This window comes from Anomaloglossus baeobatrachus, chromosome 10 (assembly GCF_048569485.1).
Source record: "Anomaloglossus baeobatrachus isolate aAnoBae1 chromosome 10, aAnoBae1.hap1, whole genome shotgun sequence".
Lineage (NCBI taxonomy): Eukaryota > Metazoa > Chordata > Amphibia > Anura > Aromobatidae > Anomaloglossus > Anomaloglossus baeobatrachus.
The window spans coordinates 215,189,795-215,216,755 of record NC_134362.1 but is presented as its reverse complement, the minus strand read 5'-3'; the positions used below and the strand labels follow the sequence as shown (position 1 = coordinate 215,216,755).

General features: G+C 56.2%; 2 protein-coding genes across 3 annotated transcripts in view; one reads left to right on the top strand and one right to left on the bottom strand.

The window, feature by feature from the left end:
• Window positions 1-3,997: 3,997 nt before the first annotated feature.
• Window positions 3,998-18,501, top strand: POLR2C (RNA polymerase II subunit C). Its single transcript, XM_075326296.1, has 9 exons — window positions 3,998-4,149; window positions 15,580-15,629; window positions 16,930-16,998; window positions 17,070-17,122; window positions 17,207-17,335; window positions 17,574-17,625; window positions 17,747-17,915; window positions 18,133-18,207; window positions 18,310-18,501. The coding sequence occupies exons 1-9, from the start codon at window positions 4,064-4,066 to the stop codon at window positions 18,452-18,454; spliced, it is 828 nt and encodes a 275-aa protein (XP_075182411.1). The 5' UTR covers window positions 3,998-4,063; the 3' UTR covers window positions 18,455-18,501.
• Window positions 18,502-18,539: 38 nt separating this feature from the next.
• DOK4 (docking protein 4) overlaps window positions 18,540-26,961 on the bottom strand; it is a 232,885-nt gene continuing 224,463 nt past the window's right edge. For both annotated transcript variants that reach the window (XM_075326294.1, XM_075326295.1), the window contains 3 exons: window positions 19,465-19,603; window positions 19,236-19,356; window positions 18,540-18,790 (listed from right to left, as the gene is read on the bottom strand). In XM_075326294.1, the coding sequence (XP_075182409.1) occupies window positions 18,711-18,790; window positions 19,236-19,356; window positions 19,465-19,603 (340 nt within the window). In that variant the 3' untranslated portion in view covers window positions 18,540-18,710. The remainder of the gene's footprint in view (window positions 18,791-19,235; window positions 19,357-19,464; window positions 19,604-26,961) is intronic.

Below are 26,961 nucleotides of genomic sequence, written 5' to 3'. Positions count from 1 at the left end.
CTCCCCATAGTCACTGGTGTGCATACCTTATCTCCCCATAGTCACTGGTGTGTATACCTTATCTCCCCATAGTCCACTGGTGTGCATACCTTATCTCCCCATAGGTCACTGGTGTGCATACCTTATCTCCCCATAGTCACTGGTGTGCATACCTTATCTCCCCATAGTCACTGGTGTGTATACCTTATCTCCCCATAGTCACTGGTGTGCATACCTTATCCCCCCATAGTCACTGGTGTGTATACCTTCTCTCCCCATAGTCACTGGGTGTGCATACCTTATCTCCCCATAGTCACTGGTGTGTATACCTTATCTCCCCATAGTCACTGGTGTGCATACCTTATCTCCCCATAGTCACTGGTGTGTATACCTTATCTCCCCATAGTCACTGGTGTGCATACCTTATCCCCCCATAGTCACTGGTGTGCATACCTTATCTCCCCATAGTCACTGGTGTGCATACCTTATCCCCCCATAGTCACTGGTGTGCATACCTTATCTCCCATAGTCACTGGTGTGCATACCTTATCTCCCCATAGTCACTGGTGTGCATTACCTTATCTCCCCATAGTCACTGGTGTGCATACCTTATCCCCCCATAGTCACTGGTGTGCATACCTTATCTCCCCATAGTCACTGGTGTGCATACCTTATCTCCCCATAGTCACTGGTGTGTATACCTTCTCTCCCCATAGTCACTGGTGTGCATACCTTATCTCCCCATAGTCACTGGTGTGGTATACCTTATCTCCCCATAGTCACTGGTGTGCATACCTTATCTCCCCATAGTCACTGGTGTGTATACCTTATCTCCCCATAGTCACTGGTGTGATACCTTATCTCCCCATAGTCACTGGTGTGCATACCTTATCTCCCCATAGTCACTGGTGTGTATACCTTCTCGTCCCCATAGTCACTGGTGTGCATACCTTATCTCCCCATAGTCACTGGTGTGCATACCTTATCTCCCCATAGTCACTGGTGTGCATACCTTATCCCCCATAGGTCACTGGTGTGCATACCTTATCTCCCCATAGTCACTGGTGTGCATACCTTATCTCCCCATAGTCACTGGTGTGTATACCTTCTCTCCCATAGTCACTGGTGTGTATACCTTCTCTCCCCATAGTCACTGGTGTGCATACCTTCTCTCCCCATAGTCACTGGTGTGCATACCTTCTCTCCCATAGTCACTGGTGTGGCATACCTTATCTCCCCATAGTCACTGGTGTGCATACCTTATCCCCCATAGTCACTGGTGTGCATACCTTATCCCCCATAGTCACTGGTGTGCATACCTTATCTCCCCATAGTCACTGGTGTGCATACCTTATCTCCCCATAGTCACTGGTGTGCATACCTTATCTCCCCATAGTCACTGGTGTGCATACCTTATCTCCCCATAGTCACTGGTGTGCATACCTTATCTCCCATAGTCACTGGTGTGCATACCTTATCTCCCCTAGTCACTGGTGTGTCATACCTTATCTCCCCATAGTCACTGGTGTGCATACCTTCATCTCCCCATAGTCCACTGGTGTGCATACCTTCTCTCCCCATAGTCACTGGTGTGCATACCTTCTCTCCCCATAGTCACTGGTGTGCATACCTTATCTCCCCATAGTCACTGGTGTGCATACCTTCTCTCCCATAGTCACTGGTGTGCATACCTTCTCTCCCCATAGTCACTGGTGTGCATACCTTATCTCCCCATAGTCACTGGTGTGCATACCTTATCTCCCCATAGTCACTGGTGTGCATACCTTATCTCCCCATAGTCACTGGTGTGCATACCTTCTCCCCATAGTCACTGGTGTGCATACCTTATCTCCCCCATAGTCACTGGTGTGCTATACCTTATCTCCCCATAGTCACTGGTGTGCATACCTTATCTCCCCATAGTCACTGGTGTGCATACCTTCTCTCCCCATAGTCACTGGTGTGCTGATACCTTCTCTCCCCATAGTCACTGGTGTGCATACCTTATCTCCCATAGTCACTGGTGTGCATACCTTATCCCCCCATAGTCACTGGTGTGCATACCTTATCTCCCATAGTCACTGGTGTGCATACCTTATCTCCCCATAGTCACTGGTGTGCATACCTTCTCTCCCCATAGTCACTGGTGTGCATACCTTATCTCCCATAGTCACTGGTGTGCATACCTTCTCTCCCCATAGTCACTGGTGTGCATACCTTATCTCCCCATAGTCACTGGTGTGTATACCTTCTCTCCCCATAGTCACTGGTGTGCATACCTTCTCTCCCCATAGTCACTGGTGTGTATACTTATCTCCCCATAGTCACTGGTGTGTATACCTTATCTCCCCATAGTCACTGGTGTGCATACCTTATCTCCCCATAGTCACTGGTGTGCATACTTCTCTCCCCATAGTCACTGGTGTGCATACCTTCTCTCCCCATAGTCACTGGTGTGTATACCTTATCTCCCCATAGTCACTGGTGTGTATACCTTATCCCCCCATAGTCACTGGTGTGCATACCTTATCTCCCCATAGTCACTGGTGTGCATACCTTATCTCCCCATAGTCACTGGTGTGTATACCTTATCTCCCCATAGTCACTGGTGTGCATACCTTATCTCCCCATAGTCACTGGTGTGTATACCTTATCTCCCCATAGTCACTGGTGTGCATACCTTATCTCCCCATAGTCACTGGTGTGCATACCTTCTCTCCCCATAGTCACTGGTGTGTATACCTTATCTCCCCATAGTCACTGGTGTGCATACCTTATCTCCCCATAGTCACTGGTGTGCATACCTTACTCTCCCCATAGTCACTGGTGTGCATACCTTATCTCCCCATAGTCACTGGTGTGCATACCTTATCTCCCCATAGTCACTGGTGTGCATACCTTCTCTCCCCATAGTCACTGGTGTGCATACCTTATCTCCCCATAGTCACTGGTGTGCATACCTTATCTCCCCATAGTCACTGGTGTGCATACCTTATCTCCCCATAGTCACTGGTGTGCATACCTTATCTCCCCATAGTCACTGGTGTGCATACCTTATCTCCCCATAGTCACTGGTGTGCATACCTTATCTCCCCATAGTCACTGGTGTGCATACCTTATCTCCCCATAGTCACTGGTGTGCATACCTTATCTCCCCATAGTCACTGGTGTGCATACCTTATCTCCCATAGTCACTGGTGTGCATACCTTATCTCCCCATAGTCACTGGTGTGCATACCTTATCTCCCCATAGTCACTGGTGTGCATACCTTATCTCCCCATAGTCACTGGTGTGGCATACCTTCTCTCCCCATAGTCACTGGTGTGCATACCTTATCTCCCCATAGTCACTGGTGTGCATACCTTATCTCCCATAGTCACTGGTGTGCATACCTTATCTCCCATAGTCACTGGTGTGTCATACCTTATCTCCCCATAGTCACTGGTGTGTCATACCTTATCTCCCCATAGTCACTGGTGTGCATACCTTATCTCCCCATAGTCACTGGTGTGCATACCTTATCCTCCCCATAGTCACTGGTGTGCATACCTTATCTCCCCATAGTCACTGGTGTGCATACCTTATCTCCCCATAGTCACTGGTGTGCATACCTTCTCTCCCCATAGTCACTGGTGTGCATACCTTCTCTCCCCATTGTGATGTTTTTTAGGTTTTTGCACCCAGTTCAGACTTAGAATGGAGTTTCCAAACGTTATTCGTTATTAATAACAGGCAATGGTGACCAGTACAGCGCCCAGTATGAGGCCGCTCACCTGACTTCCTTACTGGTCAGCAGGCCGACCCCTCTCCAGCTGCTGCAGCTCCGGGATCTGATCCTCCGCCCGGCGCTGCACGAACTCCGCCATGCTGCTGCTCCACACTGCCGCACACTTACCGCCCAAACTACCTACTTCCGCCCAAAAGACCCTGCTTCCGCTCACACACGTGCTTCCGCCTATATCACGTGCTTCCGCAGACGCTCTATCCTCCGGGGGGCCTCTTTCCCCCTCGGTCGGCGCTCTATCCCGAGGCGTCCGCTCTATTGTCCCTCGGACGCTGCCGCTCGCAGTCTTCCCTCGCAGGATGCCGTACGCCAATCAGCCAACCGTCCGCATCACGGATCTCACAGACGAGAACGTGAAGTTTGTGGTGGAGAACACGGACCTGGCGTGAGTGACCGAGGCCTGCAGAGGAACGTACGGGGCCCGGTAGTCCTCTCCAGACTGTACGGTGGGATGGACGGGCCCGGTAGCCCTCTACAGACTGTACGGTGGGATGGACGGGGCCCCGGTAGCCCTCTACAGACTGTACGGTGGGATGGACGGGGCCCGGTAGCCCTCTACAGACTGTACGGTGGGATGGACGGGGCCCGGTAGTCCTCTACAGACTGTACGGTGGGATGGACGGGGCCCGGTAGTCCTCTACAGACTGTACGGTGGGATGGGACGGGGCCCGGTAGTCCTCTCCAGACTGTACGGTGGGATGGACGGGGCCCGGTAGTCCTCTACAGACTGTACGGTTGGGATGGACGGGGCCGGTAGCCCTCTACAGACTGTACGGTGGGATGGACGGGGCCCGGTAGCCCTCTACAGACTGTACGGTGGGATGCACGGGGCCCGGTAGCCCTCTACAGACTGTACGGTGGGATGGCACGGGGCCCGGTAGCCCTCTACAGACTGTACGGTGGGATGGACGGGGCCCCGGTAGCCCTCTACAGACTGTACGGTGGGTATGGACGGGGCCCCGGTAGACCCTCTACAGACTGTACGGTGGGATGGACGGGGCCCGGTAGACCTCTACAGACTGTACGGTGGGATGGACGGGGCCCGGTAGTCCTCTCCAGACAGTACGGTGGGATGGACGGGGCCCGGTAGCCCTCTACAGACTGTACGGTGGGATGGACGGGGCCCGGTAGCCCTCTACAGACTGTACGGTGGGATGGACGGGGCCCGGTAGCCCTCTACAGACAGTACGGTGGGATGGACGGGGCCCGGTAGCCCTCTACAGACTGTACGGTGGGATGGACGGGGCCCGGTAGTCCTCTACAGACTGTACGGTGGGATGGACGGGGCCCGGTAGTCCCTCTCCAGACTGTACGGTGGGATGGACGGGGCCCGGTAGACCTCTACAGACTGTACGGTGGGATGGACGGGGCCCGGTAGACCTCTACAGACTGTACGGTGGGATGGACGGGGCCCGGTAGCCCTCTACAGACTGTACGGTGGGATGGACGGGGCCCCGGTAGACCTCTACAGACTGTACGGTGGGATGGACGGGGCCCGGTAGCCCTCTACAGACTGTACGGTGGGATGGACGGGGCCCGGTAGCCCTCTACAGACTGTACGGTGGGATGGACGGGGCCCGGTAGCCCTCTACAGACTGTACGGTGGGATGGACGGGGCCCGGTAGCCCTCTACAGACTGTACGGTGGGATGGACGGGGCCCGGTAGCCCTCTACAGACTGTACGGTGGGATGGACGGGGCCCGGTAGCCCTCTACAGACTGTACGGTGGGATGGACGGGGCCCGGTAGCCCTCTACAGACTGTACGGTGGGATGGACGGGGCCCCGGTAGCCCTCTACAGACTGTACGGTGGGATGCACGGGGCCCGGTAGCCCTCTACAGACTGTACGGTGGGATGGACGGGGCCCGGTAGCCCTCTACAGACTGTACGGTGGGATGCACGGGGCCCGGTAGCCCTCTACAGACTGTACGGTGGGATGGACGGGGCCCGGTAGCCCTCTACAGACTGTACGGTGGGATGCACGGGGGCCCGGTAGCCCTCTACAGACTGTACGGTGGGATGCACGGGGCCCGGTAGCCCTCTACAGACTGTACGGTGGGATGGACGGGGCCCGGTAGCCCTCTACAGACTGTACGGTGGGAATGGACGGGGCCCGGTAGCCCTCTACAGACTGTACGGTGGGATGGACGGGGCCCGGTAGACCTCTACAGACTGTACGGTGGGATGGACGGGGCCCGGTAGCCCTCTACAGACTGTACGGTGGGATGGACGGGAGCCCGGTAGCCCTCTACAGACTGTACGGTGGGATGGACGGGGCCCGGTAGCCCTCTACAGACTGTACGGTGGGAATGGACGGGGCCCGGTAGACCTCTACAGACTGTACGGTGGGATGGACGGGGCCCGGTAGCCCTCTACAGACTGTACGGTGGGATGCACGGGGCCCGGTAGCCCTCTACAGACTGTACGGTGGGATGCACGGGGCCCGGTAGCCCTCTACAGACTGTACGGTGGGATGGCACTGGGCCCGGTAGCCCTCTACAGACTGTACGGTGGGATGGACGGGGCCCGGTAGCCCTCTACAGACTGTACGGTGGGATGGACGGGGCCCGGTAGACCTCTACAGACTGTACGGTGGGATGGACGGGGCCCGGTAGACCTCTACAGACTGTACGGTGGGATGGACGGGGCCCCGGTAGACCTCTACAGACTGTACGGTGGGATGGACGGGGCCCGGTAGACCTCTACAGACTGTACGGTGGGATGGACGGGGCCCGGTAGACCTCTACAGACTGTACGGTGGGATGGACGGGGCCCGGTAGACCTCTACAGACTGTACGGTGGGATGGACGGGCCCCGGTAGCCCTCTACAGACTGTACGGTGGGATGGACGGGGCCCGGTAGCCCTCTACAGACTGTACGGTGGGATGGACGGGGCCCGGTAGCCCTCTACAGACTGTACGGTGGGATGGACGGGGCCCGGTAGCCCTCTACAGACTGTACGGTGGGGATGTGACGGGGCCCGGTAGCCCTCTACAGACTGTACGGTGGGCATGGACGGGGCCCCGGTAGCCCTCTACAGACTGTACGGTGGGATGGACGGGGCCCGGTAGCCCTCTACAGACTGTACGGTGGGATGGACGGGGCCCGGTAGCCCTCTACAGACTGTACGGTGGGATGGACGGGGCCCCGGTAGCCCTCTACAGACTGTACGGTGGGATGGACGGGGCCCGGTAGCCCTCTACAGACTGTACGGTGGGATGGACGGGGCCCGGGTAGCCCTCTACAGACTGTACGGTGGGATGGACGGGGCCCGGTAGCCCTCTACAGACTGTACGGTGGGATGCACGGGGCCCGGTAGCCCTCTACAGACTGTACGGTGGGATGCACGGGGCCCGGTAGCCCTCTACAGACTGTACGGTGGGATGCACTGGGGCCCCGGTAGCCCTCTACAGACTGTACGGTGGGATGGACGGGGCCCGGGTAGCCCTCTACAGACTGTACGGTGGGATGGACGGGGCCCGGTAGCCCTCTACAGACTGTACGGTGGGATGGACGGGGCCCGGTAGCCCTCTACAGACTGTACGGTGGGATGGACGGGGCCCGGTAGCCCTCTACAGACTGTAACGGTGGGATGGACGGGGCCCGGTAGCCCTCTACAGACTGTACGGTGGGATGGACGGGGCCCGGTAGCCCTCTACAGACTGTACGGTGGGAATGGACGGGGCCCGGTAGCCCTCTACAGACTGTACGGTGGGATGGACGGGCCCGGTAGCCCTCTACAGACTGTACGGTGGGATGGACGGGGCCCCGGTAGCCCTCTACAGACTGTACGGTGGGATGGACGGGGCCCGGTAGCCCTCTACAGACTGTACTGGTGGGATGGACGGGGCCCGGTAGCCCTCTACAGACTGTACGGTGGGATGGACGGGGCCCGGTAGCCCTCTACAGACTGTACGGTGGGATGGACGGGGCCCGGTAGCCCTCTACAGACTGTACGGTGGGATGGACGGGGCCCGGTAGCCCTCTACAGACTGTACGGTGGGATGGACGGGGCCCGGTAGCCCTCTACAGACTGTACGGTGGGATGGACGGGGCCCGGTAGCCCTCTACAGACTGTACGGTGGGATGGACGGGGCCCGGTAGCCCTCTACAGACTGTACGGTGGGATGGACGGGGGCCCGGTAGCCCTCTACAGACTGTACGGTGGGATGGACGGGGCCGGTAGCCCTCTACAGACTGTACGGTGGAGATGGACGGGGCCCGGTAGCCCCTCTACAGACTGTACGGTGGGATGGACGGGGCCCGGTAGCCCTCTACAGACTGTACGGTGGGATGGACGGGGGCCCGGTAGCCCTCTACAGACTGTACGGTGGGATGGACGGGGGCCCGGTAGCCCTCTACAGACTGTACGGTGGGATGGACGGGGCCCGGTAGCCCTCTACAGACTGTACGGTGGGATGGACGGGGCCCGGTAGCCCTCTACAGACTGTACGGTGGGATGGACGGGGCCCGGTAGCCCTCTACAGACTGTACGGTGGGATGGACGGGGCCCGGTAGCCCTCTACAGACTGTACGGTGGGATGGACGGGGCCCGGTAGCCCTCTACAGACTGTACGGTGGGATGGACGGGGCCCGGTAGACCTCTACAGACTGTACGGTGGGATGGACGGGGCCCGGTAGCCCTCTACAGACTGTACGGTGGGATGGACGGGGCCCGGTAGACCTCTACAGACTGTACGGTGGGATGGACGGGGCCCGGTAGCCCTCTACAGACTGTACGGTGGGATGGACGGGGCCCGGTAGCCCTCTACAGACTGTACGGTGGGATGGACGGGGCCCGGTAGCCCTCTACAGACTGTACGGTGGGATGGACGGGGCCCGGTAGACCTCTACAGACTGTACGGTGGGATGGACGGGGCCCGGTAGACCTCTACAGACTGTACGGTGGGATGGACGGGGCCCGGTAGCCCTCTACAGACTGTACGGTGGGATGCACGGGGCCCGGTAGCCCTCTACAGACTGTACGGTGGGATGCACGGGGCCCGGTAGCCCTCTACAGACTGTACGGTGGGATGCACTGGGCCCGGTAGCCCTCTACAGACTGTACGGTGGGATGGACGGGGCCCGGTAGCCCTCTACAGACTGTACGGTGGGATGGACGGGGCCCGGTAGACCTCTACAGACTGTACGGTGGGATGGACGGGGCCCGGTAGCCCTCTACAGACTGTACGGTGGGATGGACGGGGCCCGGTAGACCTCTACAGACTGTACGGTGGGATGGACGGGGCCCGGTAGCCCTCTACAGACTGTACGGTGGGATGGACGGGGCCCGGTAGCCCTCTACAGACTGTACGGTGGGATGGACGGGGCCCGGTAGCCCTCTACAGACTGTACGGTGGGATGGACGGGGCCCGGTAGCCCTCTACAGACTGTACGGTGGGATGGACGGGGCCCGGTAGCCCTCTACAGACTGTACGGTGGGATGGACGGGGCCCGGTAGCCCTCTACAGACTGTACGGTGGGATGGACGGGGCCCGGTAGCCCTCTACAGACTGTACGGTGGGATGGACGGGGCCCGGTAGCCCTCTACAGACTGTACGGTGGGATGGACGGGGCCCGGTAGCCCTCTACAGACTGTACGGTGGGATGGACGGGGCCCGGTAGCCCTCTACAGACTGTACGGTGGGATGGACGGGGCCCGGTAGCCCTCTACAGACTGTACGGTGGGATGGACGGGGCCCGGTAGCCCTCTACAGACTGTACGGTGGGATGGACGGGGCCCGGTAGCCCTCTACAGACTGTACGGTGGGATGGACGGGGCCCGGTAGCCCTCTACAGACTGTACGGTGGGATGGACGGGGCCCGGTAGCCCTCTACAGACTGTACGGTGGGATGGACGGGGCCCGGTAGACCTCTACAGACTGTACGGTGGGATGGACGGGGCCCGGTAGCCCTCTACAGACTGTACGGTGGGATGGACGGGGCCCGGTAGCCCTCTACAGACTGTACGGTGGGATGGACGGGGCCCGGTAGACCTCTACAGACTGTACGGTGGGATGGACGGGGCCCGGTAGCCCTCTACAGACTGTACGGTGGGATGCACGGGGCCCGGTAGCCCTCTACAGACTGTACGGTGGGATGCACGGGGCCCGGTAGCCCTCTACAGACTGTACGGTGGGATGGACGGGGCCCGGTAGCCCTCTACAGACTGTACGGTGGGATGGACGGGGCCCGGTAGACCTCTACAGACTGTACGGTGGGATGGACTGGGCCCGGTAGCCCTCTACAGACTGTACGGTGGGATGCACGGGGCCCGGTAGCCCTCTACAGACTGTACGGTGGGATGCACTGGGCCCGGTAGCCCTCTACAGACTGTACGGTGGGATGGACGGGGCCCGGTAGCCCTCTACAGACTGTACGGTGGGATGGACGGGGCCCGGTAGCCCTCTACAGACTGTACGGTGGGATGGACGGGGCCCGGTAGCCCTCTACAGACTGTACGGTGGGATGGACGGGGCCCGGTAGCCCTCTACAGACTGTACGGTGGGATGGACGGGGCCCGGTAGCCCTCTACAGACTGTACGGTGGGATGGACGGGGCCCGGTAGCCCTCTACAGACTGTACGGTGGGATGGACGGGGCCCGGTAGCCCTCTACAGACTGTACGGTGGGATGGACGGGGCCCGGTAGCCCTCTACAGACTGTACGGTGGGATGGACGGGGCCCGGTAGCCCTCTACAGACTGTACGGTGGGATGGACGGGGCCCGGTAGCCCTCTACAGACTGTACGGTGGGATGGACGGGGCCCGGTAGACCTCTACAGACTGTACGGTGGGATGGACGGGGCCCGGTAGACCTCTACAGACTGTACGGTGGGATGGACGGGGCCCGGTAGCCCTCTACAGACTGTACGGTGGGATGCACGGGGCCCGGTAGCCCTCTACAGACTGTACGGTGGGATGCACGGGGCCCGGTAGCCCTCTACAGACTGTACGGTGGGATGCACTGGGCCCGGTAGCCCTCTACAGACTGTACGGTGGGATGGACGGGGCCCGGTAGCCCTCTACAGACTGTACGGTGGGATGGACGGGGCCCGGTAGACCTCTACAGACTGTACGGTGGGATGGACGGGGCCCGGTAGACCTCTACAGACTGTACGGTGGGATGGACGGGGCCCGGTAGCCCTCTACAGACTGTACGGTGGGATGGACGGGGCCCGGTAGCCCTCTACAGACTGTACGGTGGGATGGACGGGGCCCGGTAGCCCTCTACAGACTGTACGGTGGGATGGACGGGGCCCGGTAGCCCTCTACAGACTGTACGGTGGGATGGACGGGGCCCGGTAGCCCTCTACAGACTGTACGGTGGGATGCACGGGGCCCGGTAGCCCTCTACAGACTGTACGGTGGGATGCACGGGGCCCGGTAGCCCTCTACAGACTGTACGGTGGGATGCACGGGGCCCGGTAGCCCTCTACAGACTGTACGGTGGGATGGACGGGGCCCGGTAGCCCTCTACAGACTGTACGGTGGGATGGACGGGGCCCGGTAGACCTCTACAGACTGTACGGTGGGATGGACGGGGCCCGGTAGCCCTCTACAGACTGTACGGTGGGATGGACGGGGCCCGGTAGCCCTCTACAGACTGTACGGTGGGATGGACGGGGCCCGGTAGCCCTCTACAGACTGTACGGTGGGATGGACGGGGCCCGGTAGCCCTCTACAGACTGTACGGTGGGATGGACGGGGCCCGGTAGCCCTCTACAGACTGTACGGTGGGATGGACGGGGCCCGGTAGCCCTCTACAGACTGTACGGTGGGATGGACGGGGCCCGGTAGCCCTCTACAGACTGTACGGTGGGATGGACGGGGCCCGGTAGCCCTCTACAGACTGTACGGTGGGATGGACGGGGCCCGGTAGCCCTCTACAGACTATATATTCGTTTTTCTCCTGACTGTCCCTAATAACATTTAGCGGGTGAATTACGTGTGTGTATATATATATGTGTGTGTGTGTGTGTGTACCCCGAGAGCGTCATAGGCTATGTTGTGAGGCGAAATTTTAACCCTGCGCATTCCAATTTACCAATCAATTTTGCCCCCATCTACGAAATAGGGGAAAAAGTGAAGCGAAAAGTGTATCCGCACCGTCACATTTACAATCACAAAATTTTGCACAGACGCCTTATGTGACCCAGGGAACGTCGTAGACTATGTTTTGACAGGAAAATGTAACCCCGCGCTTTACAGTTACTCTCCAAAAAACATTAAAGTAAATGGAGCTACAGGTTATTAGTAGGAGCTGTGATTGGTTGCTATAGGAACAAAAGACGTTCATAGTGTAAGAAGCTTATGTGTGAGGTAATAAGATGTCGGTGGGGAGACGGACGGGGAAAGGGACGGACGAACGGGGAAAGGGAGGGACGAACGGGGAAAGGGAGGGCCGGCCGGCCGGGGAAAGGGACAGACTGGGAAAGAGGCAGACGGAGCACATTACTTGGCCAATTTAGTTAAAGGGAATGTATCGTCAGAAAAAAAAAAAATTAAATACCTGAAAAAATGTAAAGTAATATTCTTTTAATGTTTTTGTTTAAATATTATTTTCTTTTTTTAATTGAACAAAATGTAAAAAAAAATTAAAAAATGTAATATTTTCCACTGTTAAACACTAGGGGGAGCAGCTTCTGAAATCCTACAGAAATCCCACTGTAGGAGAAAGCTCACGTTACAGCTGCAGTAAAGTGGGCGGAGTCTGCTCTCCTGTGTGTGGTGGCCCCTCCCCCTCCCAATCTGAGTGTTTACAAAGGATAACAGAGGATGACATGTAGGGACACAATGCACAGCCATTATACTGGTGACCACAAATGTCTAAAGTGTCACCAAGGACAGCAGGAGTATCACACAGCATAGGATTAGATACAGGGCTCAGCAGACAGTATCACACAGGAGAGGATTAGATACACGGCTCTGCAGACCGCATCACCCAGGACAGGATTAGATACACGGCTGTGCGCACAGCATCACCCAGGACAGGATTAGATACTGTCTGATGAGCTGTGTATCTAATCCTGTCCTGGGTGATACTGTCTGATGAGCTGTGTATCTAATCCTGTCCTGGGTGATACTGTCTGCTGAGCTGTGTATCTAATCCTGTCCTGGGTGATGCTGTGTGCACGGCCGTGTATCTAATCCTGTCCTGGTTGATGCGGTCTGCTGAGCTGTGTATCGCCCAAGAGAGGATTAGATACACGGCTCAGCAGATAGTATCAAACAGGAGAGGATAATACACAGCCGTGCACACAGCATCAGCGGCGGTACTCGCATGCAGTGGGGCACGGGCACACATACACAGCAGCGGCGAGCAGAGCGGTGGCTGGGGAGAGCGGAGGGAGGAAGTGTCATGGGATACGGTAACGGCAGGGGCGGCGGGTAGCAGTAACGGGGGCTTGGGAGAGCGGAGGGAGGCGGTGTCATCGGTAACGGGGGCAGGGGAGGGGAGGCGGCCTGTACTCACACATCCCGGCGGTTGACAGGGGTGAAGTGGAGCAAACAGCATACGCTGTGAGCTCCTCGATGATGGCGCTGAACTCCTCCCTCTGCTGTGATCTGGACAGCCCAGGGGGCGCGTCCAGGTCACAGCATACGCCCACTGTAACGCTACACATAGGGTCGGATGGCGACCACTATTCTCTATGCACAGGGGCTGCCATAAAGGAGTGTGTAACTGTCGTTACACACACAGCAAATCCAACATGGCCCCCAGTGCATACAGTAACATTAGAATAACACAAAAAGTAAATAAGCTGCGATTTTCATTTTGTATTAGAAATACTTGATTTCAGAATCACTTTTTAATACAAAAATAAAAAAACGCGATACTGTCCCTTTAAATCTGTGTGGAATATCTGTGGTGGTGAAATATATGCTTGGAAAGGCTTCTATTCGCTTAGTGTTTGCCTTTTAATAATTACATTTCTATCTGTTTTGTGGTGTTTGTGCAGAATACATTTTTGTTAATACATTCTATTTTGTTAACAGCAGATATTAACCCGGGCGAAGCCGCGGAGTGCAGCTAGTGACAAATATTCCCAAAGCTGCTACTGACATGAATTTCTCACCAGATGTCAGTAACAACCCATCCAATCCACACAAGAAATCACCCTAGAGGTCAATAAATTCAGTGATGTGTAATAATGAGAAAGTATTGAACACGTTACTGAAATGTATTTACTACTTGGTACATTCTCCTTTAGTGGTGATGAAGCTTCACACCCCTCATTGCTCAGGTGGATTTGGCCCATTCTTACACACACACACACACACACACACACACACACACACACACACACACACACACACACACACACACACACACACACACACACACACATTCTAGATTTATTTATTTATTTTTATTTCTCAGGTTGGAGGTTGAGTTCATTACTTACTGTTTTCTTAGCCTTCATCAGCAGGGACAATTATTTCTATTTCTTTCCACAGTTGGTTCTTGGCTCTTGGACAACTCTTCTGATAATTCTTTTCACTTCTCTGTCTGAAATCTTGTGGGGAGCACTGGGTCATGGTCGGTATATGGTGAAATCTTGTGGGGAGCACTGGGTCATGGTCGGTATATGGTGAAATCTTGTGGGGAGCACTGGGTCATGGTCGGAATACGGTGAAATCTTGTGGGGAGCACTGGGTCATGGTCGGAATACGGTGAAATCTTGTGGGGAGCACTGGGTCATGGTCGGTATACGGTGAAATCTTGTGGGGAGCACTGGGTCATGGTCGGTATACGGTGAAATCTTGTGGGGAGCACTGGGTCATGGTCAGTATATGGTGAAATCTTGTGGGGAGCACTGGGTCATGGTCAGAATACGATCTTGTGGGTAGCACTGGGTCATGGTCGGAATACGGTGAAATCTTGTGGGGAGCACTGGGTCATGGTCGGTATACGGTGAAATCTTGTGGGGAGCACTGGGTCATGGTTGGAATACGGTGAAATCTTGTGGGGAGCACTGGGTCATGGTCAGAATACGATCTTGTGGGTAGCACTGGGTCATGGTCGGTATATGGTGAAATCTTGTGGGGAGCACTGGGTCATGGTCGGAATACGGTGAAATCTTGTGGGGAGCACTGGGTCATGGTCGGTATACGGTGAAATCTTGTGGGGAGCACTGGGTCATGGTCTGTATACGGTGAAATCTTGTGGGGAGCACTGGGTCATGGTCAGAATACGATCTTGTGGGTAGCACTGGGTCATGGTCGGAATACGGTGAAATCTTGTGGGGAGCACTGGGTCATGGTCGGAATACGGTGAAATTATGTTCTTTCCATTATGGCCTCAGCAGTGCTCACTGGAGCCTTCAGTTGTTTACAAATTCTTCTGTTACCGATGCCATCAGTTTTATTTGCAGCAATAAGGTTGTGAAGGTTTTCAGGCAGCTCACTGTTTTTTCCCATTATGAGATGTTTCTTGTGTGGTGTCTTGATAACGAAACTCCTTTATCTTTTGTTATTATTTTTCACTAAATGGCAGGATTGATTTCTAATTACCGCTAGATTTCCGCTGGTGTCAGGACTTTCCAGGGGTTTTTGCACCTCTTTCATGTTTCCAATACTTTTCCCCGTGTAATTGCTCTTTGTTAGACATCTCTTAATTTATGGACCTCTACGGTTTGATTTCTTTGCCTCAGTGAATTGGATGGGTTGTTACCAACATCTGGTGAAAACTTCATTTTCATAGCACCTTTAGAGATATACGTAGAAAATTGGTGGTGTGTTGAACACTTCACCCGCTGTATATGCTTCTCCCCATATTCTTGTGGTGTAATTATTACATAATCTCTTTTTCAGGATCGCCAACTCCATCCGCCGTGTGTTTATTGCAGAGGTTCCTACGATTGGTGAGTGATGTCACGTGACCCATCGCTGGCGGTATGGGGGGGGGGGGGGCTGCAGTATGGGATGTGTCTTTAATGCATTATGGACCCAGCAGACCTCGGTGAGGTGGTTTGTGGAGTCAGACGCGCCTCTTCATGAATCCGGCACGTGTGACGAGTGGTTTGTGTCACCGTATTCCTCGCCACAAATTGAGTAAGATTTCCTGTGTCACTCTACAACTCTTCATGAATTGCACAAGCTGTGACGTTGTGCCGCACCAGCGCCGGGCACAACTGCCAAAAGGTTCAAGTTTTACACAACCACGAGTTCTGCAAAAAAAAAAAAAGGGACCACTGCTGCCGGATTACTGTCCTAGCTGGTGTATGGTGGTCCCGTCACATGTGGCCGCAGCGTCCTGCCTGGTCTTGTGTCTGGGCCGATGTGTAGTGGTCCCGTTACATCTGGCCGCAGCATCCTGCCTGGTCTTGTGTCTGGTGGTCCTGTCACATGTGGCCGCAGCGTCCTGCCTGGTCTTGTGTCTGGGACGATGTGTGGTGGTCCCCTCACATGTGGCCGCAGCGTCCTGCCTGGTCTTGTGTCTGGGCCGATGTGTAGTGGTCCCGTCACATGTGGCTGCAGCATCCTGCCTGGTGGTCCTGTCACATGTGGCCGCAGCGTCCTGCCTGGTCTGGTGTGTGGTGGTCCCCTCACATGTGGCCGCAGCATCCTGCCTGGTCTTGTGTCTGGTGGTCCCGTCACATGTGGCCGCAGCATCCTGCCTGGTCTTGTGTCTGGTGGTCCCGTCACATGTGGCCGCAGCATCCTGCCTGGTCTTGTGTCTGGTGGTCCCGTCACATGTGGCCGCAGCGTCCTGCCTGGTCTTGTGTCTGGTGGTCCCGTCACATGTGGCTGCAGCGTCCTGCCTGGTCTTGTGTCTGGTGGTCCCGTCACATGTGGCCGCAGCGTCCTGCCTGGTCTTGTGTCTGGTGGTCCCGTCACATGTGGCCGCAGCGTCCTGCCTGGTCTTGTGTCTGGTGGTCCCGTCACATGTGGCTGCAGCGTCCTGCCTGGTCTTGTGTCTGGTGGTCCCGTCACATGTGGCCGCAGCGTCCTGCCTGGTCTTGTGTCTGGTGGTCCCGTCACATGTGGCTGCAGCGTCCTGCCTGGTCTTGTGTCTGGTGGTCCCGTCACATGTGGCTGCAGCGTCCTGCCTGGTCTTGTGTCTGGTGGTCCCGTCACATGTGGCCGCAGCGTCCTGCCTGGTCTTGTGTTCTGTCCATGCTGGTGACTTCTCTAACCATTAATCTGTTGCATTTCTCGTAGCCATTGACTGGGTGCAGATAGACGCCAATTCCTCTGTCCTCCATGATGAGTTCATCGCACACAGAGTGGGTGAGTCTCAGGCGACGTCGGGCTCAGATTAGTGTCCTGGGCCCTGTGACCCGTCGTCATTTCTTCTGCAGGGCTCGTACCTCTGACCAGTGATGACATTGTGGACAAGCTGCAGTACTCCAGGGTGAGTGGTGGCCTTCCTCTGGCCCCGCCCCATCTTGCTCCTTGTCCCGCCTCCTTTTGGTAACGACCCGCTTTTGCCTTGCAGGACTGCACGTGTGACGAGTTCTGCGCTGAATGCTCGGTGGAGTTCACACTGGATGTGCGATGCAATGAAGACCAGACGCGTCATGTCACCTCTCGTGACCTCATCTCCAACAACCACAGAGTGATTCCGGTCAGTGTCTGGGGGAAGGCGGCTCCTATACGTTACCATCCCCCGACATGTAGTAAACCAGGGGCAGCCAATCGGATTGCAGCTATTGCCTCCCCATCGATTCTCACCGACATTTACCTCATTGGTAGTGTCTATAGTTTAGTGGGAGCCGGAGCTGCGCTACTCGGGGCAGTACCACGCACAGGCAGTGAAGGCGTCCATCACCGGGCACTCAGCGGTTCTCTCAACCTTTTTCCAGGTGACATCTCGGAGCAGAGACAACGACCCCAATGATTATGTGGAGCAGGATGGTGAGTGGGGAACGTGACCTTGCGCAGCCTGTGCTCCCGTAGTGTCCGGGCTGTGCAGGGGCGGGGGACATCTGCGGGGGGTGGCATCTGCGGGGGCGGGGGTGACATTGTCTTCTTACAGATATTCTCCTGGTGAAGTTACGCAAGGGACAAGAGCTGCGGCTCCGAGCATACGCCAAGAAGGGGTTTGGAAAAGAACATGCAAAGTGGAACCCCACAGCGGGCGTTGCATTCGAATATGACCCTGACAACGCACTAAGGCACACGGTGTACCCCAAACCGGAGGAATGGTAGGATGTTTCTGCTCACCCCCTGTCTGTAGCCGCTGCGCTTGCCGCCACCCCAATTCCCCGTCTGTCTGTGGCCGTTCTGTCCGCACCCTCCCCCCCGTTTGCCTGTGGCCGTTCTGCCCGCGCCCCCCATCCGTCTGTGCCTGCGCCCCTTTTCTCCTTCATCCTCCGTTCTCTCTTCACACTTTTCATTTCTCTTTTCTTCTTTTGCTTCCAGGCCAAAAAGTGAGTACTCTGAAATAGATGAAGAGGAGGTGCAGGCTCCGTATGATCCCAATGGAAAGCCAGAGCGGTGAGTCCGGCGTCCGTCCCCCCGTGTGCAGACGGCGCTGCGCGCTGACCCCCGTGTGCAGACGGCGCTGCGCACTGACCCCCGTGTGCTCTCCTCCCGCAGGTTCTATTATAACGTGGAGTCCTGCGGATCGCTCCGGCCGGAGACCATCGTCCTGTCGGCTCTGTCCGGCCTGAAGAGGAAGCTGAGTGATCTCCAGACCCAGCTGAGCCACGAGATCCAGAACGACGTCCTCACTATTAACTGACCCCCCCATGTGCCCCCCCCACTGTAATAAACCCGCTCCCCCTCTTCCAGGCTCCTTGTGTCGCACAATACACCACAGCACAGCACAATGTACAGCTTTACTTTTATAGTGCAAAATTGGCTTTCTGCAGCCCCTCCCCCTCTGGTGCCCGCGCTCCCTGTGCCCGAACACTGCGCTCTGGATCTCGAGGAGTGCGCCAACCCTTGTGCAACCAGAGTCCTGGAATCCGTGGCTGACCATATTCGGGCAGGTTTGGTCACTGTGAGGCTGACGTAGGCAGTTTCCGAGCAAATGTCCTTCTTGTGATCGGATCAGAATCTCTTCCGCTGTGAGGTCCTGGAAAAGAAAGACTCGTAATCAGGGAAGGTAGAGTGTCCTCCCCACCCGAAAAATGATGACGAGCTACGTGGCTCTGCCGCCCACTGACTCTCCCCACCCGAAAAATGATGATGAGCTACGTGGCTCCGCCCCTGTCTGACCTCACCCAACCCGAAAAATGAAGACTAGTCGTGTGCCTCTGCCGCTCACTGACCTCACCCAACACGAAAAATGAAGACTAGTCACGTGCCTCTGCCGCTCACTGACCTCACCCCACCTGAAAAATGAAGACTAGTCACGTGTCTCTGCCGCTCACTGACCTCACCCCACCTGAAAAATGATGACGAGCTACGTGGATCTGCCACTCACTGATGTGCATCGATGACCTCGCTCCACCCAGAAAATGAAGACGTGCACTACGTGGTTCTGCCACTTGCTGATGGGGAATTTGATGCTCACTTACTGCTGCTGGAAGACTCTGTGCTGCTGTGGCCGCTGGTAATATGATGCCAGTAGGCACTGCGGGGCAGCATGGAGGTGCCGGATCCAGGGTTAGGCACATTTTCTGCTTCCTTATTTTGAAGCTAAGAGAAAAAAAACGTATAAAGCAGTGAGACTGTGCTGGGACCTGAGTCCACGGCTGCCGAGTCCACGGCCGCTGCCACATCTCCAAAGACAAATCTTATTCTCACTCTGGAATTTTTCTCCATCTCCAGGAGGAGACTCTTGTGCTGCTCGGCCAGAGCCAGGACGGCCGTGTGCACGCGCTCGTAGATCTGCTGCCCCTGATGGGTCTGGAAGGTGTAGAGGCCCTCACCGATCCCACACACCCTGAAAACAGAGAAATAGAAGATAACGGCCGAGACCACTGTGCTCCGCGGCCAGCCACAACACTGCCAGAAAGTGAGAAAGTGCAGCCACGAGCATAAATATAATGGCCGATCCGCCCAAAGTGACGTCCATGTCACTGCTATCCACCACAAAATGTTGATAAATATGTCACGCCGACCTCTTCGCATTAGTGTAAACTGGCCCTCCTCCCTCCCTGCCGCCCCACAACAACCCCCGCCCCTCCCTCCCTGCCACCCCACAACAACCCCCGCCCCATCCTCCCTGCGGTATCGCCCCTCCCTGCCGCCCCACAACAACCCCCTCCCTCCCTGCCACCCCACAACAATCCCCGCCCCATCCTCCCTGCCACCCCACAACAACCCCCGCCCCATCCTCCCTGCGGTATCGCCCCTCCCTGCTGCCCCACAACAACCTCCGCCCCTCCTTCCCTGCCACCCCACAACAACCTCCGCCCCTCCCTCTGCGGTATCGCCCCTCCCTGCCGCCCCACAACAACCCTCTCCCTCCCTGCCACCCCACAACAACCCCCGCCCCATCCTCCCTGCGGTATCGCCCCTCCCTGCTGCCCCACAACAACCTCCGCCCCTCCCTCCCTGCCACCCACAACAACCTCCGTCCCTCCCTCTGCGGTATCGCCCCTCCCTCAATGCCGCCCCACAACAACCCCCGTCCTCCCTGCGGTATCGCCCCTCCCTGCCGCCCCACAACAACCCCCGCCCCATCCTCCCTGCGGTATCGCCCCTCCCTGCTGCCCCACAACAACCCCCGCCCCTCCCTCCCTGCCACCCCACAACAACCCCCGCCCCATCAATCCCTGCGGTATCGCCCCTCCCTGCCGCCCCACAACAACCTCCGCCCCGTCCTTCCTGCGGTACTGACCCTCCTTGCCGCCCCACAACACCCTCTGCCCCATCCTCTCTGCGGTATCGCCCCTCTCTCCCTGCCGCCCCACAACAACCTCCGCCCCTCTCTGTGGTATCGCCTCTCCCTCCCTGCCGCCCCACAACAACCTCCGCCCCTCCCTCTGCGGTATCGCCCCTCCCTCAATGCCACCCCACAACAACCCCCTTCCTCCCTGCGGTATCGCTCCTTCCTCAATGCCGCCCCACAACAACCCCCGTCCTCCCTGCGGTATCGCCCCTGCCGCCCCATAACACCCCTCGCCCTGTCATCCCTGCGGTACCACCCCTCCCTGCCACCCCACAACAACCTCCGCCCCATCCTCTCTGCGGTATCGCCCCTCTCTCCCTGCCACCCCACAACAACCTCCGCCCCTCTCTGCGGTATCGCCCCTCTCTCCCTGCCACCCCACAACAGCTCCCGCCCCATCCTCTGCGGTATCGCCCCTCCCTCCCTGCTGCCCCACAACAACCTCCGCCCCATCCTTCCTGCGGTATCGCCCCTCTCTCCCTGCCACCCCACAACAACCTCCGCCCCATCCTTCCTGCGGTATCGCCCCTCTCTCTGCCACCCCACAACAACCTCCGCCCCATCCTCTGCGGTATCGCCCCTCCCTCCCTGCCGCCCCACAACAACCTCCGCCCCGTCCTCCCTGCGGTACTCTAAATAATATGCTTTGGGCTTTTGCTGACATTGTAAAAGGACTGGGAAAAATACCTGCCACATCTACTCGTTGCCGATCAGGAGGTGCCCCAGGAGTCCACAGGGTTCTCACCCTTTGAACTCTTTGGATGGAAGGTCCGTGGTCCTCTTGCTCTTCTGAAGGAACACTGGGAGGGAGATGTCTCAGACACCGGAGTGCCTGTCCCTCCCTATCTCCTGGAGTTCCTAGACCGTCTCGCCCAGCTCGCTACCTTGGCTAAAGAACACCAGCGAACGGTCCAGTCCAGACAAAAGACCTGGTATGACCGTAAAGCCAGGACCCGGGAATTTATAGAAGGACAACAGGTGCTTATGATTATTGCTGCCCCTGCCAACAAGCTTCAAGCAACGTGGGAAGGTCCTTATCAGGTTGTCAAGAAAGTTAATGACACTAACTACATCATTGCCCTGGACCCTAGTGGTGGACGACAAAAGACTGTCCACATCAAAATGCTCAAAGAATATCATGACCGATCTCTGCCTATTCTGGCCGTCTGCTGCCCCCCTAGTGATAACTCCGAGGACGAGTATCTCCCTGATCTTCTTCAGGTCACCCAAGCGTGAGGACCTCTGGAACAAGTGCGCCTGGGCTCACATTTATCGGATATACAAAAGGACAATATTATCTCTGTATTAAGACCAAGGGCTTCCGCTTTCTCCTCAAAGCCAGGGCGGACTACTCTCACCAGCCACCATGTGGAAACCTCCGGACCACGCCCCATCCGGCAGGCGCCTACCAGGGACCAGAGAGAGGCTGTTCAAGGCATGATAAAGACTGAACTGGAGGAGATGAAACAGCTGGGGGTTATTCAGCCATTTCACAGCCCTGGGCTTCTCCTATCATTCCGGTCTCCAAGAAGGATGGAACATGCCACCAAGAGTGACGCTTACCCCCTGCCCAGGATTGATGATCTATTGGATCGGCTAGCCAGTGCCCAATTTGTCACCATGTTACACTTGAGCAAGGTGTACTGACAGATGCCCCTAATGGAGAACGCTCGGGAGCGCCCTACCTTCATTACTCTATTTGGACTATTTGAGTTCCTGGGAATGCCCTTCAGGATGAAAAATGCCCCCGCTGCCTTCCAGAGACTGGTGGACCGACTTTTTATACCACAATTATATTTATAGGGAAATACAGATATGACACACAGGCTAAAATATAAACAAAAATATAAAAAGTAAGGCTGCCATCCACCGCGGGGAAAAGCAAGGCTGCCATCCACCGCGGGGAAAAGCAAGGCTGCCATCCACTGCGGGAAAAGCAAGGCTGCCATCCACCGCGGGGAAAAGCAAGGCTGCCATCCACCGCGGGGAAAAGCAAGGCTGCCATCCACCGCGGGGAAAGCAAGGCTGCCATCCACCGCGGGAAAAGCAAGGCCGCCATCCACCGCGGGAAAAGCAAGGCTGCCATCCACCGCGGGGAAAAGCAAGGCTGCCATCCACCGCGGGGAAAAGCAAGGCTGCCATCCACCACGGGGAAAAGTAAGGCTGCCATCCACCGCGGGAAAAGCAAGGCTGCCATGCACCGCGGGAAAAGCAAGGCTGCCATCCACCGCGGGAAAAGCAAGGCTGCCATGCACCGCGGGAAAAGCAAGGCTGCCATCCACCGCGGGGAAAAGCAAGGCTGCCATCCACCGCGGGAAAAGCAAGGCTGCCATCCACCGCGGGGAAAAGCAAGGCTGCCATCCACCGCGGGGAAAAGCAAGGCTGCCATCCACCGCGGGAAAAGCAAGGCTGCCATGCACCGCGGGAAAAGCAAGGCTGCCATCCACCGTGGGGAAAAGCAAGGCTGCCATCCACCGCGGGAAAAGCAAGGCTGCCATCCACCGCGGGAAAAGCAAGGATAAAACCACCGCGGGAAAAGCAAGGATAAAACCACCGCGGGAAAAGCAAGTGTTACCATATAGAAGAAGCAAGAAGGTGTGTAATGATTGGGATCACCAAACAGAAAATATTCATTTTTTATTAGCCAAAAAACACCAACACGGAGTTAAAAGCATTTAAAATACACAAAAGTGTTCAACAAATAATAAGACAAAAGCCCCACAAGTCACCCCCTCCATATGAATAAGAAAGACACTATAAATAAGAAAGGCAAAGCCTCAATACTGATAGATGGACATCAGCTGAAAAACAAACTAAATGCACCAAACACATACATAATAGTATTTAAGATTTCACAAATACCACATGTGCAGGATAAAAAGGTGCAGCAAAAACCAGCACGCAGGAGCAGATCCTGCAATCACAGAGGAGGTGGCCATACAGGAGGGAGGACAAGAAGACACCCCCCCGACGCGTCACCGCCCCGAGAGTGGCTTCCTCAGGGAACAATGGGGCATGCCCTTTGTATTTACGAAATCTTATGTACTATTATGTATGTTTTTGGGGCATTTAGTTTGTTTTCTGCTTTTGTCTTATTATATACAAGCCCCTTTATTTGTTGAACACTTTTGTGTATTTTAAATGCTTTTAACTCCGTGTTGGTGTTTTTTGGCTAATAAGAATTGATTGAATATTTTCTGTTTGGTGATCCCAATCATTACACACCTTCTTGCTTCTTCTATATGGCTCTGTAATTTCAGGTGTGTTTTTTGGATTGATCCCAGTATTTACTATTTGTGGTGCCCTCATTACTTTCTCTATCAAAAGCAAGTGTTACGTCACCACCGGAGTCCGCTCCAGCGACTTCTGCTCCAATCGCCAGGCGACGCCGTGTTCCTGCCGTGGATGGTGCTGGTGATGGGAGAGGAGTCGATGCCAGCGGCACCGGTGGGCGCAGGCTCCGCTCATCCACTGGGCTGGGTTATCTTAGGACCTGCAGTACTACTGGCTGACTGTGGGTGGCGTGTGTCTTCCAGCTGAAGTTGCCATCATTCACCAGCAGCCAATGGGGAGACACCACACCCTTCTTATTCCCCCTCCTGCTGACCTCTGCCAGAGATCGTTCTGATATTCTGGCTCCTGTGCTGTTTAGTGATTCCTGTGTGCTGACTTCTGCGTGTTTCCTGACTTCCCTCCTGCCTGCTGTTTATGTACCTCGCTTCCCGATCCGGATTTCACCTCTGCTTGTTTCTGATTACGTCCTTGTCTGCCGATTCTGTCCCTTTTCTGCTAATCCTGGTTTGACCCTGCCTGACGACTACTCTCATCAGACTGTAGTCTTCCACAGGTAGTGATCTCCAGGGCCCTGTGTAATTCCAAATCCCTGTATAGGGGTTAAAGGGTTTCAGGGTTCTAAGGGCCCTGCTTGGTGAGTGGCTTCCCTCTAGCCTGTCCATTACAGCCCGTCTGAGTCTGTGGATCCAGGCAGGCGTTACAGCAAGGCTGCCATCCACTGCAGGAAAAGCAAGGCTGCCATCCACCGCGGGAAAAGCAAGGCTGCCATCCACCGCAGGAAAAGCAAGGCTGCCATCCACCGCGGGAAAAGCAAGGCTGCCATCCATCGCGGGAAAAGCAAGGCTGCCATCCACCGCGGGAAAAGCAAGGCTGCCATCCACCGCGGGAAAAGCAAGGCTGCCATCCATCGCGGGAAAAGCAAGGCTGCCATCCACCGCGGGAAAAGCAAGGCTGCCATCCACCGCAGGAAAAGCAAGACTGCCATCCACCGCGGGAAAAGCAAGGCTGCCATCCATCGCGGGAAAAGCAAGGCTGCCATCCACCGCGGGAAAAGCAAGGCTGCCATCCATCGCAGGAAAAGCAAGGCTGCCATCCACCGCAGGAAAAGCAAGACTGCCATCCACCGCGGGAAAAGCAAGGCTGCCATCCATCGCGGGAAAAGCAAGGCTGCCATTCATCGCGGGAAAAGCAAGGCTGCCATCCACCGCGGGAAAAGCAAGGCTGCCATTCATCGCGGGAAAAGCAAGGCTGCCATTCATCGCGGGAAAAGCAAGGCTGCCATCCATCGCGGGAAAAGCAAGGCTGCCATCCATCGCGGGAAAAGCAAGGCTGCCATCCACCGCGGGAAAAGCAAGGCTGCCATCCATCGCGGGAAAAGCAAGGCTGCCATCCATCGCGGGAAAAGCAAGGCTGCCATCCATCGCGGGAAAAGCAAGGCTGCCATCCATCGCGGGAAAAGCAAGGCTGCCATTCATCGCGGGAAAAGCAAGGCTGCCATCCACCGCGGGAAAAGCAAGGCTGCCATCCATCGTGGGAAAAGCAAGGCTGCCATCCATCGCGGGAAAAGCAAGGCTGCCATCCATCGCGGGAAAAGCAAGGCTGCCATCCATCGCGGGAAAAGCAAGGCTTTTCCTGCGGTGGATGGCAGCCTTCCTTTTCCCGTGGTGGTTGAAAGCCTTACTTTCTCTGACGCCTCATTGGGGGACACCGGACCATGGTAACATTCCTGGTGGCAATTACATCCATCAGACGGGTTTCGGAGCTGGCAGAACTCTCTTGCCGCGAGCCTTTTCTGATCTTTCACCAGGACAAGGTTTTTCTGCGCCCCCTTCCGGATTTCCTTCCAAAGGTTCTTACCCCGTTTCATTTGAACGAGGACATTGTTCTGCCTTCCTTTTGTCCACACCCGGTTCATAGGGTGGAAAGATCTCTGCATTCGTTAGACCTCGTCAGAGTTCTGATATTACATATCCAGGACAGCCTCCTTTAGGAAAACGGACTCTTTGTTAGTCATTCCTGAGGGGCCTAAAAAGGGACAGGCAGCTTCAAAGGCGACTCTGGCTCGCTGGCTTCGCTCTGTGATCCAGGAAGTCTACCGCTTGCAACTCAAGCCCATTCCTAGTGGGCTGCGGGCTCATTCCACGCGAGCAGTTGGCGCTTCGTGGGACATTCGGCATCAGGCTTCAGTGGAACAGGTGTGTAAGGCTGCGACCTGGTCTAGCCTACATATGTTTTCAAAGCATTACAGAGTCCATACCCAGGTTTCAACTGAGGCAAATCTGGGTAGGAAAATTCTGCAAACGGGAGTAGAGCACCTCTCTCAGCAGGCGCTCCAGGCTGTCTGGGACTGGTTCCTAGTCCTTGGGTTGTGTTGTCTTCTTTTATGTTTCCCACCCATGGACTGCTTTAGGACGTCCCATGGTCCTATGTCCCCTAATGAGGCGTCAGAGAAAAACGGATTTTTGTGTACTCACCGTAAAATCATTTTCTCTTAGCCATCATTGGGGGACACAGCAGCCACCCTGTTGCCCTGTTGGGCCTTGGTTCTCTCAGTACCTTATTTGGTTATGACTCTTCTTTTCTCATGTTCCTCTGTTGAGAAGTTTTTACTGTTTTTTTTCTCCTACTGCTTGTGTACTAAAACTGAGGTTGCCTGGCCCGGCCAGGGGGTGTATACTGCAGAGGAGGAGCTATGCTTTTGCATCTAGTGTCCTCCTATGGATAGGCAGCATAACACCTTGTCCTGGTGAAAGATCAGAAAAGGCTTGCGGCAAGAGAGTGCTGCTAGCTCCGAAACCCGTCTGATGGACGTAATTGCCACCAGGAATGTTACCATGGTCCTGTGTCCCCCAATGATGGCTAAGAGAAAACGATTTTACGGTGAGTACACAAAAATCCGTTTTTTCCACGGTGGTTTTATCCTTGCTTTTCCCCGCGGTGGTTTTGATCCTTGCTTTCCCCGCGATGGTTTTATCTTTGCTTTTCCCCGCGGTGGTTGGCAGCCTTGCTTTTCCCTGCTGTGGTTGGCAGCCTTGCTTTTCCCCGCGGTGGTTGGCAGCCTTGCTTTTCCCCGCGGTGGTTGGCAGCCTTGCTTTTCCTTGCGGTGGTTTTAT

Coding starts and splice junctions, on each gene's coding strand:
- POLR2C (XM_075326296.1), top strand. CDS start 4,064: ATGCCGTACGCCAATCAGCCAACCGTCCGCATCACGGATCTCACAGAC. Junction 17,626..17,746: donor TGATTATGTGGAGCAGGATG/GTGAGTGGGGAA, acceptor GTCTTCTTACAG/ATATTCTCCTGGTGAAGTTA. Junction 18,208..18,309: donor CCCAATGGAAAGCCAGAGCG/GTGAGTCCGGCG, acceptor CTCCTCCCGCAG/GTTCTATTATAACGTGGAGT.